At 45.3% G+C, this 16,171-nt stretch overlaps 1 protein-coding gene across 2 annotated transcripts; it reads right to left on the bottom strand.

The window, feature by feature from the left end:
- Positions 1-234: 234 nt before the first annotated feature.
- Positions 235-7,759, bottom strand: LOC133118798 (protein FAM180A-like). 2 transcript variants are annotated; one of them, XM_061229047.1, is made up of 3 exons: positions 7,645-7,759; positions 2,948-3,036; positions 235-1,531 (listed from the first exon to the last, which is right to left on the bottom strand). In XM_061229047.1, the coding sequence occupies exons 1-3, from the start codon at positions 7,733-7,735 to the stop codon at positions 1,205-1,207; spliced, it is 507 nt and encodes a 168-aa protein (XP_061085031.1). In that variant the 5' UTR covers positions 7,736-7,759; the 3' UTR covers positions 235-1,204. The 2 variants fall into 2 exon arrangements, with proteins under 2 accessions (XP_061085031.1, XP_061085032.1); XM_061229048.1 differs by lacking the exon at positions 7,645-7,759 and adding an exon at positions 4,754-5,029.
- Positions 7,760-16,171: the final 8,412 nt, after the last annotated feature.

A 16,171-nucleotide genomic window follows, 5' to 3' on the forward strand; every position in this document is an offset into this window, starting at 1 on the left:
CACCCTGAACTGGATAGCCAATCATAAAATGCTAATTTAGCGTGAAATATTTACACTTCCCATCTTTACTATCCACGTTTCACCCAAATTTAATTAAATTTCATGGACTTCATGTAGCCTAGTTTAGGCTACATGAAGTCTGGTCAGTCCACATATTGTCTTCGTAAGCCTGACTGATAATATGCATTGACTGTTGAGATTTTACCTGCGAATTAACACAAAATCTTTCTATACTTTCAGTATATGCGTTTTTATTACATTTGTAAGTTGTAAATTGATCTCACACATAACAAATGCATAACAATTGTAAAGATGCAATAATATAAAGCAAAATAATTTCAACAATTGTACTGTATGTCTCCAACATCAAGTGTGCGGATGTGCAGGAGGTGTTTTTGTTTTTAAATCTCCCCCTTGTCCCCTTTTGATTCATTAGCTCAGTGTCGTAATGAAGCTACAGTTGGGACTCCCCCATTTAGAAATAATGGCCATCTAATCACAACCGCAAATTCTCCGGCAGTCTATGAATCTTAGAAGAGTGAATTTGTTAGGTGTGCGATCTTGTGACGGGCACATTCTGACTTTCTGCGCTTTCCCTGCATGAGTAATAGTTTTGGTATTCAAATATATTCCGCATGAACCCAAACATTCGAATCAATCAGTTAATTTCCTCAACAGCAGCACACTGTAACCTAATAGGTTATGAGATGTACTAGCGTGAGACGTGTGTTACTGAACACAGCGACCCCATGTGGTATTAAGACGCCACCAATTGAATCAAACGATTGAGGTTTGTTTAGCAGCGCCTGCTTCTATCTAGTGAAAGGTATAGCGATACTGAAATGCAATGCTCTAACTTTCTTAAAATAAGCTATATATGTCACCCGTCCTATCAGCCGTAAGTCACGACAGCCAATTTCACATAAACTTTAATCTATATTTTGTAGAACAATACTTCTGCTTTCATAATCTGCATGCCTTAATGCCAAATTCAGATTTAAAATATAGTTTTTAACCTTTTAAAAGCAAGATGTCAAAGGGAAAGTTGTGCATTATTTGGAGGCTAGCCAGCAGTTACAAACAACCACATCACCCGTGTTCGTGGCTACGTGTGAATATATTTGCTTTCATGGTTTGTATGTCTGAATGTCAAGAGTAAAAATATAGTTTTACATGGTTTATACATATGACGACGAACACGGATTCATTGCACCGTCAGGTCATGTTTTATGGCGCTGAACAGGCTGAGAAAAGACTCGGCCCACCAGTCTCTCTGCTGCCCCGTGGTGTGCGCGAGTTGGTAGGCGGTGTAGACCATGGTCAGCACTGTTCGCTCGAAGTCCGGCCTGCGGAGGTGGCCCTGGTACCGGGACAGCTGGGCGGTGAGGCGGCGGATGTCGGTCAGTTTCCGGGGTAGGACTTCGTCGCAGATGTTGGCGAGCTCCTGTGTCTGGCGCAGGGAGGCCAGTTCCTCGTCCCGCACGGAGAAGGCGCCGCGATCGTCCTCCATCCGGAAGCCCGCCAGCAGGATCTGGAGCGCAGAGAAGGAGGAGGGGCTTTCACGAGCCCCAGCTAAAACTGTCCCTAAAGCAAAACAGTTAACTGGAAACCCACAAAAATTTCAGTGGGGAAAGTCACCAAGAGCTTCCTCAGAACTGGTGATTCCAAAGAAGAACTCTCCTCCACAGGTCGACATGCCAAGAACCTTTATGGGAGGATGAATTCGACTCTGAATGAATTGACTGTACCTTGATGGCCTGAAGCTTCATACACAATTAGTGCTTTCCTCTCCTGACTTCCTTATAGAACTTACACAAGAGAAACAGAAACAAAAACCAAAAATAGCTTGGTACAGCAAGTACATACACTTTCTGACCACTTTATTAGGTATACCTATACACCAGCTTGTTACTGCAAATATGTATTCATGTGGCAGCAACTAAATGCATACAAGCATTTGTAGATACGGTCAAGGGGTTCAGCTGTTTTTCAGGCCAAATATCAGAATGGGGAAAAAATGTGATCTCAGTAACTTCGAGTGTGGAATGATTGTCGGTGCCAGCCAGGGTGTTTGTGTATCTCAGAAACGGCTGAACTCCTAGGATTGTCACATACAACAGTCTCTAGAGTTTGCAGAGAATGGTGCAAAAAACAAAAGAAATCCAGTGAGCAGCAGTTCTGCAGATAGAAACACCGTGTTAATGAGAGACATCAGAGGAGAAGAGTAACCAATTACTATAACACAGCAACTGTGTTATATTCGCTGTAATCTCAGACGTGTTATTTATCTAAAAAACACTTCCTTTTTTTTACGTGACAAATGTTAAATGTTATAAACAAGGAATGAACAACAACATTATATCTGCACAGCAGATGTGAGGACTGTTTACAGAATGTGATATTTTTCATTGGCAGCTGTCCCAGGTTTATTTGCGCAGTCAACTCAATCCTAACTGTTATTAGCAGACAGCCAGTAACAATATCTCTACCACAGTATATACAGTACTGTGTCCAGAGTTAGTATCATATGGCCATAACACACACACACACACACACACACACACACACACACACACAGCCTCTAGTGTTAATTATTCAGCTTCTCAGGCTCAGTGCAGGAAAAACTACTCAGGAGCAAATAGGTGTCAGCATCCTCATCTTGTGGGTTTAGAATCCATAAAAAACCTACAATACAATAAGGCATTGACTAATGTAATTGTTACTAACTACTGTACAACTTGGTTTATGCATTTGTACATCATGAGTTCATGTTATCAACTCAAATGTACCCCCAAGAAAAGTTACCTATAGTACATTTATTTGTGAGCTGAATGATTATGTCTGTAGACCTGTTTGATTGACACGTGCCAAAGCGCGCCACAGGACAGGAAGTGATGCGCAAAACAGGAAGTGAGCCAATGGCACGGTGGCATCTAGGCTCTCTTACCTCAAAGAGCAGTTTGACATCTTCTACTGAGTGCTGGAAGGTGGGGTTAACCAGTCCCCTCTTCACTCTATGAGCTGCAGGGTACAGTACTGAGAGAGAGAGAGAGAGAGAGAGAGGAGTAGAGAGAGGGAGAGAGAGGGAAAGAGTGAGAGAGAGAGTGAGAGAGAGAGGGGGAGAGAGAGAGGGAAAGAGTGAGAGAGAATGAGAGAAAGAGAGAGGGGAGAGTAAGGGAGATGGAGAGAGGGAAGAGTGAGGGAGATGGAGAGAGATGAAGAGAGAGAGAATGAGAGGAGAGAGAGGGGGAAGGGATAGAGATAATTAGAGCAAATTGGATTTGCACAAACAGTTTATTTGCTTGTTCAGGTTCAAATGGTGTGAAATTCAGAGTGAGCTCTCCTGCAACATTTAAACTGACACAACACACAGTTTCATACTAATTGTTAAAAAGTAAACCAAAAATAGCATGTACGTGGTACACATGGCGGTACATGTTCCTTCTCATGGTGTTTAATGAAAAAAGTGAGCTCTGTTTACTGCTGTGGATAAAATGAGGAGGATGTTATTCTGTAAAGAGGAATGAAGGAATTTGGCCTCCGAGGCCCTGACCAGATATCATCAGCGACCCCTCTCCTCCAGTCACAACTTCGATTTCCTGCTCATGGTCTGCTTGGGCTTACTGGCTAGTTCCCAGAGCTGTCGTGCTGTCATTAATTACGGTCACTAATTCCATCCATGCCAAATTACTCATTCCAAATTACAGTAAACAATAAGCAGTAAACAAACCGCATTTCCATAACGCTTTTTACAATCGATGCCTCTCATTCGCTCATTCACACACGTACACATACCTTTTCAAACTCTACCTTAGTCCTCCCTCCTGATTTCCCCTGCCCCTCCTTTCTGATATCCCTATCCTTGTCTAACCCCCCCCAAAAAAAAAAAAAAAAAAAAAAAATTCACTTCTGATGACAACTATGTTTAGAACAGCATTTCCTGTGTATTTTGCTAGTTTCTGGATGTGATGCTCTGACTTATGGTAGAACCTATGCACTTGTAAGTCGCTTTGGATTAAAAGCGTCTGCCAAATGACTAAAATGTAAATGTAAATGTAATACTCCTCGCAATTGGGGGTTCGGTATCTTGCTCAGGGACAAGTCCATACAGCCAGATCGGACCGGCAACCCTCCGACTGCCTAACCTTTGACTGAGGTAATGTCCCTGGTCATTGGACTCTCACAAATAACACTCAACCGTCACACTGATAGTAACAGCATTCTATTAACTCAAGTCCCAAAGCACTCAACCCTCACATCGATAGTAACAGCATTCTATTAACTCAAGTCCCAAAGCACTCAACCCTCACACTGATAGTAACAGCTTTCTATTGACTCCAGTACCAAAGTACTCAACCCTCAAACAATCAAGGCCCACTGATCTCTCTCTCCTTGAACACTAGGGCTGGGCTTTTTTGTACTACAACTGCATACAGTAAATTCCTCAGTAAATCTCCAGCTGAGTAAACAGACAGGGTGTAAAAAGGTCATGTCACTAAAATAAAAAAATTGATAAAATTATACTTAACAGGGTGGCTGCAGGTACTCATAATAATAATAATAATAATAATAATAATAATAACAACAACAATACTAATAATGATAACATCAATACTGCTAATATAAAACAAATATATCAATAATAACAGCCGTATATAAACTGAAAACACAGACCTATATCTGTGCAATTACACAGGCACTGTTTTCCACCGTTTCCCACAATGCACTCATAACTAGAGACCCCAGAGCCTACCTTTGTGGCGGAGGCCGTCCGCACAGGTGTACAGGCCGCAGTGGAGCGCGGCGGCGATCAGGACCGCCCAGCGGAGCATGGCGAGCGGTGGAGAGAAACGTCCCCGCACCGCGACCGGACAACGCACAGAGTGCACGCTAACTGCACCGTCTGCTACCGTATCCCACACTCCACCACCCTGAGACGGTCTTACGCTGGGGAGTCCTGCCGCAGCGTGTCCCGCAATCTACAACTCCCACTGCACACCCACTCTCTCTCTCACTCCATCCCCCTCTCTCTCTCTCCATCCCTCTCTCTCTCTCTCACTCCATCCCTCTCTCTCTCTCTCTCTCTCTCTCTCTATCTCTCCATCCCTCTCTCTCTCTCGCTCCCTCCATCTCTCTCTTGCTCTCTCGCTCTCTCTTTCTCGCTCTCTGCCCTCACACTGCACTCCTCCAGTTTCTGTTCCCGTAACTGCGCATTGGCTGACTCCCAGAATGCAGGCTAGCCGCCTAGTCTGCTACCGTACGCCTCCCCCTCTCCCGTTTGGACCAGTCCCTGCTCCTAACCTCTGTCTGGAAGTCATTAGCACCCCCAGGATAACAACAGAAACAGTTGTGTTGTGTGTGTAGCATGTGATTACTGTTATTATTGATATAACCTTGGCCGGCGTATTTGCTCCGAGGTACTGAAAGGCCGCAGAATGAATTGGCACTGCCCGCGGTTCATCAGGGAGACATGGAAGCCATTCTTCATGCTTTAGGGAATTTAAGAGTGCCGACTGCTTCAAAGCGGGGAAAACCCTCTGATCGCAGTCTCGGTGTGAAGCCTCGAGTCTCACAGGAAGTTCCACTGAAGAGATGCCTTCCCAGCTGTGAAAAAAGAGCTGACAAGCTTGACTTTGACCCCTAATATCAAGCAAAAAAACATTCAAGTGTTTCTGCTTTTCCTGATACGGTTCACTTATCAGGAAAAGCAGAAAAGTGAACGCAGACTGCAATACCCTCAGCAACCAGGCTGTACCTGCCACACTTGATCAGCACTGCAGTAAAATGAAGTTACATTACGTTACGTTTCGTTTCGTTTCGTTTCGTTTCGTTTCGTTTCGTTACATTACATTACGTTACGTTACATTACATTACATTACGTTACATTACATTACATTACATTACGTTACATTACATGACTGGGATTTGGCAGACGCGCTCGACGTACAGTTGATTAGACTAAGCAGGAGACAATCCGCACAGCCGTTCAGGGCTCAAGCTTGTCAGCTCTTTTTTCACAGCTGGGAAGGCATCTCTTCAGTGGAACTTCCTTCCTTGGATCTTATTGTGGCTACACTGGGGATCAAACCGCCGACCTTGCGGGTCCCAGTGATGCACATTAACCACTATGTTCACTGCAGTAAAACGAAGTTCTATCAGACGGGGGCCACACTCGATCAGCACTGCAGTAAAATTAAGTTCTGTCAGACTGTCACTGATAGCAGGGAGTGTGACTTCCGAGATAAATCAGTGGTTGTAGCTGAACTGTGCATGCCACACAGCCGTAAAAATCCCTACTGGTGTGAGAAACACCCCACCAGATCAGTCCTTTTGACACCTGCAAACCCGTACTTCAGTTCAGTGCTTTGTTTTCCCTCGTTCAGAAACTTGGCAGGCAGCAATAAAAAAAATAAAAAATAAAAAAGCAGTAAAACACAATACAACAACGAAGCACACAATCTCCAAATGGAATTTAAAAAACCCGGAAGTTGAATGAAATAACCAAAAGTTGAATAAAAGACCGAAAAGGAAGCGGAATAAAAGAACAGAAACTGAAACGGAACTGGAATAAAAGAAACGGACGGGGAATAAAAGAACGGAAACTGAAACGAAAACGGAATAAAAGAACGGAAACTGAAATGGAAACGGAATAAAAGAACGGAAACTGAAACGGAAGCGGAATAAAAGAACGGAAACTGAAACGGAAGCGGAATAAAAGAACGGAAACTGAAACAGAACCGGAAAAAAAGAAGAGATGATTTAGCCGGCCTCATGTGAACTAAATGATCTGTGAATTATATGTGCCATTCCATGTCAACTCCAGCAGGTTGCACCACAGCACCTCTTAGACTTTTTTCATTTTTCTGTGCGTTGGTAGACAATGATGATATAAAACTCCGAAACATTTGAGCTTCATAATCTAATACAGTACCAGATCATTTTGCCAGTACAGCCCTTTGAAGTGAGTTGGATGTCGTGACTAAAAAGATCTTGCGCCGCAACATATTTTCAAAGAATTTCTAAAGGTCGATAACTTTGTAAGTAAAAACACTTTGTAAATTTGTATCAAGGTGTAATTTTGTGTGTAGAAGTAATTTCACAGAAACCATTAATCTACTTTCCTTACTGCAGTAAAATGGAGTTACATTACACTACATTACATGACTGGGATTTGGCAGACGCGCTTATCCACAGCGACATACAGTTGATTAGACTAAGCAGGAGACAATCCGCCCAACGGTTGTGCGGAACTTATTGTGGCTACACTGGGGATCAAACCGCCGACCTTGCGGGTCCCAGTGATGCACATTAACCACTATGTTCACTGCAGTAAAAAGTTCTATCAGACGGGGGCCACACTCGATCAGCACTGCAGCAAAATGAAGTTCTGTCAGGCAGGGGCACTGATAGCAGGGAGTGTGACGTCTGAGATAAATCAGTGGTTGTAGCTGAACTGTTACTAAGCAGAATCGCAGCGAACGCAAAACATTCTCACAGCGTTGCTGCCACATTCGAAAAACATTGTGAGGACATTTTGTGTTTCCATGGTTTCGTGCCACTTGAACAGGGTGGGGATGTGGACAGAATGATTTATTATCAATTTCCATCGTTACAACCCAGAAACTGTTTAAAGTGATAACTCACTCCTTTGACTGTTTGTTTCCGACATCAGGGAGAAAAACATCGAAGCAAGAGAGACCCAGCGAAGGTTGTGCTGTGACAGAACCCACACCATGTCACGCCAGAATGTTCTGAGAATACTGGGAAAATGGAGACAAAACAAATATTATTTATCCCTTCGTGACCGTTGTGGACTTCGCCCCAGAGAGCTTAAAGTAACGGCTGTATGTAGAAACTATGGCTCCGGCTTCTACTGCGTGTAAAGGATCTGTGCACATTCCCGCCTCTCAGTGAGGCTGGAAACATTCCTGAGAAAAGCGCATCTCTCCTTGCCAAAGTAAAGCAGGAGAGACCCCCATGTGACTCGGACTCCACCGACTGACCAATCACTGCAGCTGGGGACTCCGAATTCTGATTGGACTGCTTCAGAAAACAAGTAAATTCTATGTCTTACCTGTCCTACTTAATTAATGGGGGTTAGGTGCTCAGGGACACTTCAAACAACACTGAGAACAGATACTGATTCTGCTTTTCCCACTGAATCCACTAATACCAGATCTCCTCGGGCCGAGAACTGCTGGTTTTCCACCCTCCCTTTACCTGGGAGTCGGGTGTGAGGACAGTCACTGATCCTGACCCATTCTAAACTCATCCAGGTTCTGGGCGTCTCCTGGCTGTCATTATGCACATCAACACAGTAATTCACCTGAGATAACCCCCTCGACTCCAGGGTGAACCTACAGATGGCACACATATACCGCACCAGCTGCACCGAGGTGTCCCTCCTAAATAGATTCCTTCTCTCAAGGGAAGCCGTCTCTCTGGGCACACAGGCATGATTAACACCACTGCAATGGAAAATGCTGTAGTGTCACTCAATGGCATTAAGCCTCAAGGGTTATTATTCAGCCTTATTATACAGCCTAATTATTATACATTATTATACAGTGGGGTTAAGGTACATGACTCTGACACGCAAGGTTGGTGGTTCGATCCCCGGTATAGCGGCAATAAGATCCGCACAGCCGCTGGGCCCTTGAGCAAAGCCCTTAACCCTGCATTGCTCCAGGGGAGGATTGTCTCCTGCTCAGTCTAATCAACTGTAAGTTGCTTTGGATAAAAGCGCCAGTCAAATGACATGCAATGCCTCCCTGGCACACAGTGTTAGGCGAGTCTCTCAGTGTTAATGTTGGCTTTACGGTTGTTGTTTGATAAGCAGCAGAAGTCAAGATCATCTCAAGATACCAACTGTTCGCCCGAGAGGAAGAGTTACTAAGCAGAATCGCAGCGAACGCAAAACATTCTCACAGTGTTGCTGCCACATTCGAAAAACATTGTGAGGACATTTTGTGTTTCCATGGTTTCTTGCCACTTGAACAGGGTGGGGATGTGGACAGAATGATTTATTATCAATTTCCATCGTTACAACCCAGAAACTGTTTAAAGTGATAACTCACTCCTCTGACTGTTTGTTTCCGACATCAGGGAGAAAAACATCGAAGCAAGAGAGACCCAGCGAAGGCTGTGCTGTGACGGAACCCACACCACGTCACGCCAGAATGTTCTGAGAATACTGGGAAAATGGAGACAAAACAAATATTATTTATCCCTTCGTGACCGTTGTGGACTTCGCCCCAGAGAGCTTAAAGTAACGGCTGTATGTAGAAACTATGGCTCCAGCTTCTACTGCGTGTAAAGGATCTGTGCACATTCCCGCCTCTCAGTGAGGCTGGAAACATTCCTGAGAAAAGCGCATCTCTCCTTGCCAAAGTAAAGCAGGAGAGACCCCCATGTGACTCGGACTCCACCGACTGACCAATCACTGCAGCTGGGGACTCCGAATTCTGATTGGACTGCTTCAGAAATCAAGTAAATTCCATGTCTTACCTGTCCTACTTGCTGTTGCACTGTTGTTCTCTCAGACACCTTATCTTATGCATCTTCATTCTTTGCATAAGATAAGACTGAAAGGATCATCAAATCACGGTCCTCCACCTCCAAGAACTGCTGGCTTCCCACCCTCCCTTTACCTGGGAGTCAGGTGTGAAGGCAGTCTGGCCAATCAGCAGCACTAATTGTTCAGCCTATTACATGGGAGGAAAGTAAGCCAGGGCTGGATTTGGATTCGAGGTCCAGATTTGATGAGTGCTTCATTAGACTGTTCAGCTCTCAGCTTTACCCTTCATGTTGTAGAACACTTGAGTTCACCGTTTTATACATGGAATTCCACAAACTCACACAATTCAATTCACTTGTATGGGGCTTTTCACAGAAGCCTGTCACAAAGATGATTTGCAGGTTAACAGAAGGGCAAACACTAGGCCTGAACCCCCAAATAGCAAACACAAAAAACCCAACAAGGAGAAAAACCCACAATCCACGGTGAGAAAATAACTTTTTTAATCAAATCAAACTCTTGATAAAGTTCATACATAAGCGCACCACTGCTGTCTGCTCCTCATCTATATATTGTAAACAAAGTTCAGTGTGGACTTTGGCTCAGACCCCGATTGGACACATCACTGCTTCTCCAAGCCTCAGGCCTGGAAACAGACCTGCGTGCCGAACCCTTCATCCCGGGATACGGCTCTGGTTCTGTGCTATTTGGCCTGGAATTCCCAAACACAAGAATTCCCGCTTCTGGAATGTGTGTTTAAACAGAAAACACAAACGTCAAAAATTAAGCCCACTTTCCACTGCCGGGGTGCTGTGCCGGTTCCAGAAAAGAGCCAAGTTTCTGACAGCGCAGCAGAGGCCTTTGTTCAAAGTGAACGTTCACAGCCCCCTTCACTGTGCACGGCTTGCGTCTATTCCCCCACCAAATGGCAGCCTCCATACGTCTTACGGGAAAGACATTTCTATTTGAAACGCCGCAGAATTAAACGCTGGGTTTTGCCTATAAAGAAGGCAGGTGTCAAAACAGCCTGCTGTGCGGGGACTCGGCAAGTAAGCAGCACAGTGTGGATTTTCTGTCAAAACGCAGACCGCCCCAGTCAGGCGGTCTGCGTTTTGTGTCTGATTGCAGGCCTCTTCTCATTGTGCCCAGTGGGGGGACCAGCCTTCCCAAACCCAATCAGGGAAGAAGGAAAATACATTATGGTGCAGTGTTAATCAGGGCATTAAGGGCCAAAACCTGACTGGGCTTACTTCCACAGACGGCCGACCGGTAAAAATATATACACTACTGACATATGCTGAATATTTACCCACAAATGCAACATGCGAATACTAGTTTTAAAATTTTATCGCTGAGGCCTAAAAACACATTTTTAACACTAAAGGTGCTACGCAGGCACAGACATTAGCATACTCCGAAACGTGTGTATGCATTTACAATTGTGCCATTATAAATTAAAGCACTGACGCATGTGTGTGTATAGGTTTAGTTACATTTACATTTTAGTCATTCGGCAGACGCTTTTAATCCAAAGCGATTTACAAGTGCATAGGTTCTTCCACAAGTTAAAGCATCACATCCATAACTAGTAAAACACACATTAAGTGTTGTTCTAAACATATAGTCATCATAAGTGTGAGTGTGTGTGCACTGCACTGGTGCTACTGCCATCATAGTATCATAAGAAGGGAAGGTTTACTTGTGAAAAAGATTAATCTCGATCATATGAGACTGATGGATGTCACTGTGGACCGGCCACACACACAGGGTTTTTTTAATGAATCCTTCAGCGTTGCAGCTGAGAAAACATTCGCTCTCACTCACATTTTTACATTTACATTTTAGTCATTTGGCAGATGCTTTTAATCCAAAGCGACTTACAAGTGCATAGGTTCTTCCACAAGTAAAAGCATCACATCCATAACTAGGAAAATACACATGGAATGCTAAGGTAGGACTAAGGTAGAGTTTGAAAAGGTGTGTTTTCAGTCTGCGTCGAAATAGCGGGAGGGATTCTGCTGTCCAGACAGTGGTAGGCAAGTCATTCCACCACTGAGGAACCAGAACAGAAAATAGGCATGAACGTGCAGCTCGACCGGCAGGTGCACGTAGAGAGGGAACCGTAAGGCGACCAGAGCTGGCAGACCGGAGTGGTCTAGCTGGGGAGTAGGGAGTGGTCAAGGATTGTATGTGAGGTGGGGCAGTCCCCTTAGCAGCCTGAAATGCCAACACTAGGGCCTTGAATCAGATGCGTGCGGCAATAGGAAGCCAGTGGAGGCCAATGAGAAGCGGGGTGACATGAGCCAACCTGGGCTGACTGGTGATCAGGCGGGCTGCAGCATTCTGGACCAGCTGGAGCGGCTTGATGGCACACGCTGGGAGACCGGTTAGGAGGGAGTGGCAGTAATCCACCCTATGACACCCATCCCAGACAGCGATGAGAGCAGAATCTCATGGTTGATTGTATCGAAGGCGGCCGACAGGTGAGGACAGAGGAGAGGGATTTGGCTTGAGCAGAGTGCCTCAGTGACCGCGAGCAGGGCGGTCTCAGTGGAGTGGCCACTCTTGAAGCCGGACTGGTTGGGGTCATGGAGATTGTTGTGAAGAAGATAAGTGGACAGTTGGGAGCAGACCGGCCGTTCCAGAGTTTTGGCGAGAAAGGGAAGAAGAGAGACAAGCCGGTAGTTACTCAGAGCAGAGGGGTCAAGAGTAGGTTTTTTGAGCAGGGGAGTGACTCTGGCCCTCTTCAGGGAAGACGGCATGGTGCCAGAAGAGAGGGGGGTGTTGATTAGAGAGGAAAGAAAAGGGAGAATATCATTGGATATAGATTGTAGAAGGGGAGAGGGGATGGGGTCAAGAGGGCAGGTGGTTGGGCGGTGGGTGAGGGGACACAGAGAGTCAAAGGAAGATGAGAGGGAGGACATGAGAGTTGTAGCAGCATCATCGGGAGACAGTCGAGAGAAAGACTCCGCGGATGGTAGGGAGGAGAGGATTGTAGATGAGAGGGTGGAGGAAGACAGGTGGCGTAGGTTCCGCCGACAGGTGACAGTGGATGGTGGGAGAGATGGATGGGTGTTAGAGGATAGTGGAAGAGAAAAAGAGATGAAGGAGTGGTCAGATATATGGAGTGGTGTTACAGAGAGGTTGGTTGTTGTGCAGCTCCTTGTGAAGATGAGGTCAAGAAGGTTGCCTGCTTTGTGGGTGGGAGGGGAAAGAAACACCAGAGACTTGTGTTGGAGTGAGGAGGGCCTTGAGCCGGTCATGGGGAATCCACCACTCCAGCACACCCAGGGCAGGATGACGTTCTCTGGGAACGGTGTCAGACATCACACTTTAAAACCATGGTAAAAGGACACTTCAGTAGTGTCCTAGTAGATCAGCTGCAGGATGTAACTAAGATCGAACTACCGCTCTGTCCCAAAGCTACGAAGCTTGTTGACAAACTTACATTCGGTACTCTTCAGTCATGTTCACTAAATGCTTTGAGCTTGGTTCACTGATACAAATTCAGCTCAGCCCAGGCTTAAATTAAGCTTTGAATGGGGAATCTCCATCTCCATTCGAGATTGAATTTAGTCTAGGACTAGGCTTAATCATAGTCATAGTTCAAAGTCTAGTCCTAGACTAAATACTATTTGAAATGGAGATTCTCAATTTAGTCCAAAGAAATGCAGGTCAGGCTGATTGGAGAGTCTAAATTGAGTGTGTGTGAATGGTGTGTGTGGCCTGCGATGGACTGGCGACCTGTCCAGGGTGTATTCCTGCCATTCGCCCAATGTAAGATGGGTTAGGCTCCAGCCCCCCTGCAACCCTGTTCAGGATAAGCGGGTTAGGATAATGAATGAATGAATTAATTAATGAATTCTCAATTTAGTCCAGGACTAAGCTTAATTACAGGTACCAAGAGTAGAAACTGACCAACACAGTCAAATGTTCAGTGTTGAATCTACTTTTATAGAGTAGGCACGGTCTCATACAGTATGTACTAAGTTAAGAGTTCAATCAACATTGGACATTTTACTGTGTAGGTAGGATGGCTTTCCACTTCCAGGCCTGCTGGTGCAGTGCAGTGCAATGGCTCAGGAACTAGCCGTTACCAGGGAAGTTGCAAAGGTCTACATAACATTAAAGGCATTTGGCAGATGCTTTTACCGTTGATTTTACATAATAATCACAGACACCACACTTGGTTGCAGAAAATCACAAATGACTGTAATCTGTAAACCCAAGGCAAAAATGGTCCAGTAAGTGGCCACACTTACCGCAGTAGCCCACAGCACCACCAGGGGGCCAAGACGTACAGAAAGACATACTCAGTCCTTAACACTACCCGTGAGTAATGCACTTATGCTCAACTGTTTCACTAAAATTACCAGCTGCATGAATGGAGGTTACCGTTTAAACTCACCATTGAAATGTCAATGCAAAGCACTCCTTGCCTGCAAAGCTTTCGTTTATTGAAATTAACATGAATAATTCAGGAAACAATTACGGATGACGACTGGTTTTTTTATTTTGCATCACTGACGTCTGTCATTGCATAACTGAATATATTTATAGCGCGGCCTTCTTGGCCAGGTATCCAGCGGGTCTTTAAAAAGAGATTCTCGCACTTTCGCCGTGTGACATTTCGAATGAAGATCCAACGAGCGGGTCACAGGAAAAAGGAAGAAAAAAAAACACTGAGACCAGTGCTATTTCGGTCGTATGTGAGTCAGTCTCACATAAAACCCACGCACGTCTCAGATGAAGATCAAAGTGTTTTTTAATGGAAAACGGTCAGGCTTTGGTTAATGTCTCCTTCCACGCTAATGGCTGTAATTTCCCGAGAAGATGGCGTGGAGACGCGCAGCCCCATTGGAGAGGCTGACGAAGAGCTGTGAGACATCAAGACACGTAACAGCAATCATGTACCGCACGCAACCGTGAGTTCGGTCGTTTCGCTTCTTTCGAGTTTAATTCAAAGGTTGAACGCGCACACCTAGTGCGTGCCCACAGCGACATCCTCCACACTTTTTAAGCACCTGTTTTTTTTTATATACTTTAAATTGGGACCTGAAACAGGAAAAAATGGATGTACAGATGCCAAGATCACCCTAAATCGAAAATTACTCACATAGACACACACACACACAGGTCAGGATTAATTCCCCATTATATCGGCATAGTTTTAGTAGACTTATTAAAGGATTACTAGTTACAGACAGTACAACTACTAATCATGAAATCTTTCATTATCGGCGTACTATGACAATTATTATTAATAGTTATTCGCTTAGCACATTTGCAAAGCCATGCACAGCACACTTTCATTGAACCTGTCACTGATTTAGAAAGCTGGAGGTTATGCAAACAATCACAGGTTATGCAACTTTCTCAAGGGTTACAACTGCCGGCCTGCACCTGGGACTCAACCCTGCTGCTGTCTGGGGACTCTGATCCGGTCCCTTTACGATCCCGCTCCCTATTTACAGCCCGGCGCCGTTAAAGCTCCCTCCTCTCATTTAGAAGCTTCTAGAAATACCGTGAGGTGCGGTGAACAGCAGGGCTGCACGGAGCTCCAGGTCGGTAGACTTAAACATACAACAGGTAATTTCGGACTTCTAACGGTCAAGAGAGGAATAGCAGCAACAAACACCTTCAAACCCCAACACTGTTTATCCCTCCCCCTGCTCTGACATTGAAATGCAATTGGCTGTGGCAATTAGAACCAATTTTCAACCAATGAGCTTGAATTATTGTACAGCTATATGATGTTTTGTTACAGAGTGCCGGCCGGTCAACTGCATATTTTGAAACCCGAATTTAACGACAATAAACACAGACAGAGGGTGAGTCATGTCAGTGAGCCTTTTTTCAATGATAGGAAGGGATTTACAATGGTCTTTGCAACAATGTTTTCACACAGAAATCTTACATATTGTACCTTGAAGCGAAAGTCCCAACTGAGCGCGTGCGAGCTTCGGCTACGTGGAGGGGCTCCTCCCGCGGTGCTCAGACACACTTCCAGCTGCGGCCGTGATTGGCGGCTCGCGCTTCGAGAGAACGGGCCCCCTCCCGAGGAGTTAATCACGCACGCGTGCCGTGCCAAAGCCCTGCGGTGCTCTCTGCTCCCGGGGTGAGGCTGTATCGGGGCCAGGAAGCTTAACGTTCACCACAGCACCGTGAAAAAGCTAACCAAGCTCGACGAGCCGAAGGCATTTTATGGGTTTAGACCAGGGATGGGCAAGGCGGGCCTTATCCGTTTCTGGATTTCTGACCAACTGCTCTTAATTATTGGTCATTAGCCCAATCATTTACATGATCTGGCATTTATAGCCACTTTATGTGATATAAACAGCAGCTGATAAATGTTCTCGCCTTGTAGCATTTTATTGCGGTCTGATTTACGAGTGAATCGGTCATGGTGCCAGGGAAACTGGCAGCAGCAAAATCCTGCACACACACCGGCCCTCCAGGACTGGAGTTGCCCATCCCTGCTTTAGAGCATAGGCAGGAACACGCAAGGTCGGTGGTTCGACCCCCGGTGTAGCCACAATAAGATCGATAAGCAAGGCCCTGAGCCCTGCATTGCTCCAGGGGAGGATCGTCTCCTGCTTAGACTGATCAACTGTACGTCGCTCTGGATAAGAGCGTCTGCCAAATGGCAATAAT

The sequence above is a fragment of the Conger conger genome, chromosome 19 (assembly GCF_963514075.1).
Source record: "Conger conger chromosome 19, fConCon1.1, whole genome shotgun sequence".
In the NCBI taxonomy this organism is placed as follows: domain Eukaryota; kingdom Metazoa; phylum Chordata; class Actinopteri; order Anguilliformes; family Congridae; genus Conger; species Conger conger.

Bases quoted from the DNA above. Each gene is read 5' to 3' on its own strand.
- LOC133118798 (XM_061229047.1), bottom strand. From the start codon at position 7,735: ATGGTGTGGGTTCTGTCACAGCACAACCTTCGCTGGGTCTCTCTTGCT. The intron at 3,037-7,644 runs GTGAGTTATCAC...TCTCTCTCTCAG, and splicing joins GGAAACAAACAGTCAAAGGA to TACTGTACCCTGCAGCTCAT. The intron at 1,532-2,947 runs GTAAGAGAGCCT...TCTGCGCTCCAG, and splicing joins ATGTCAAACTGCTCTTTGAG to ATCCTGCTGGCGGGCTTCCG.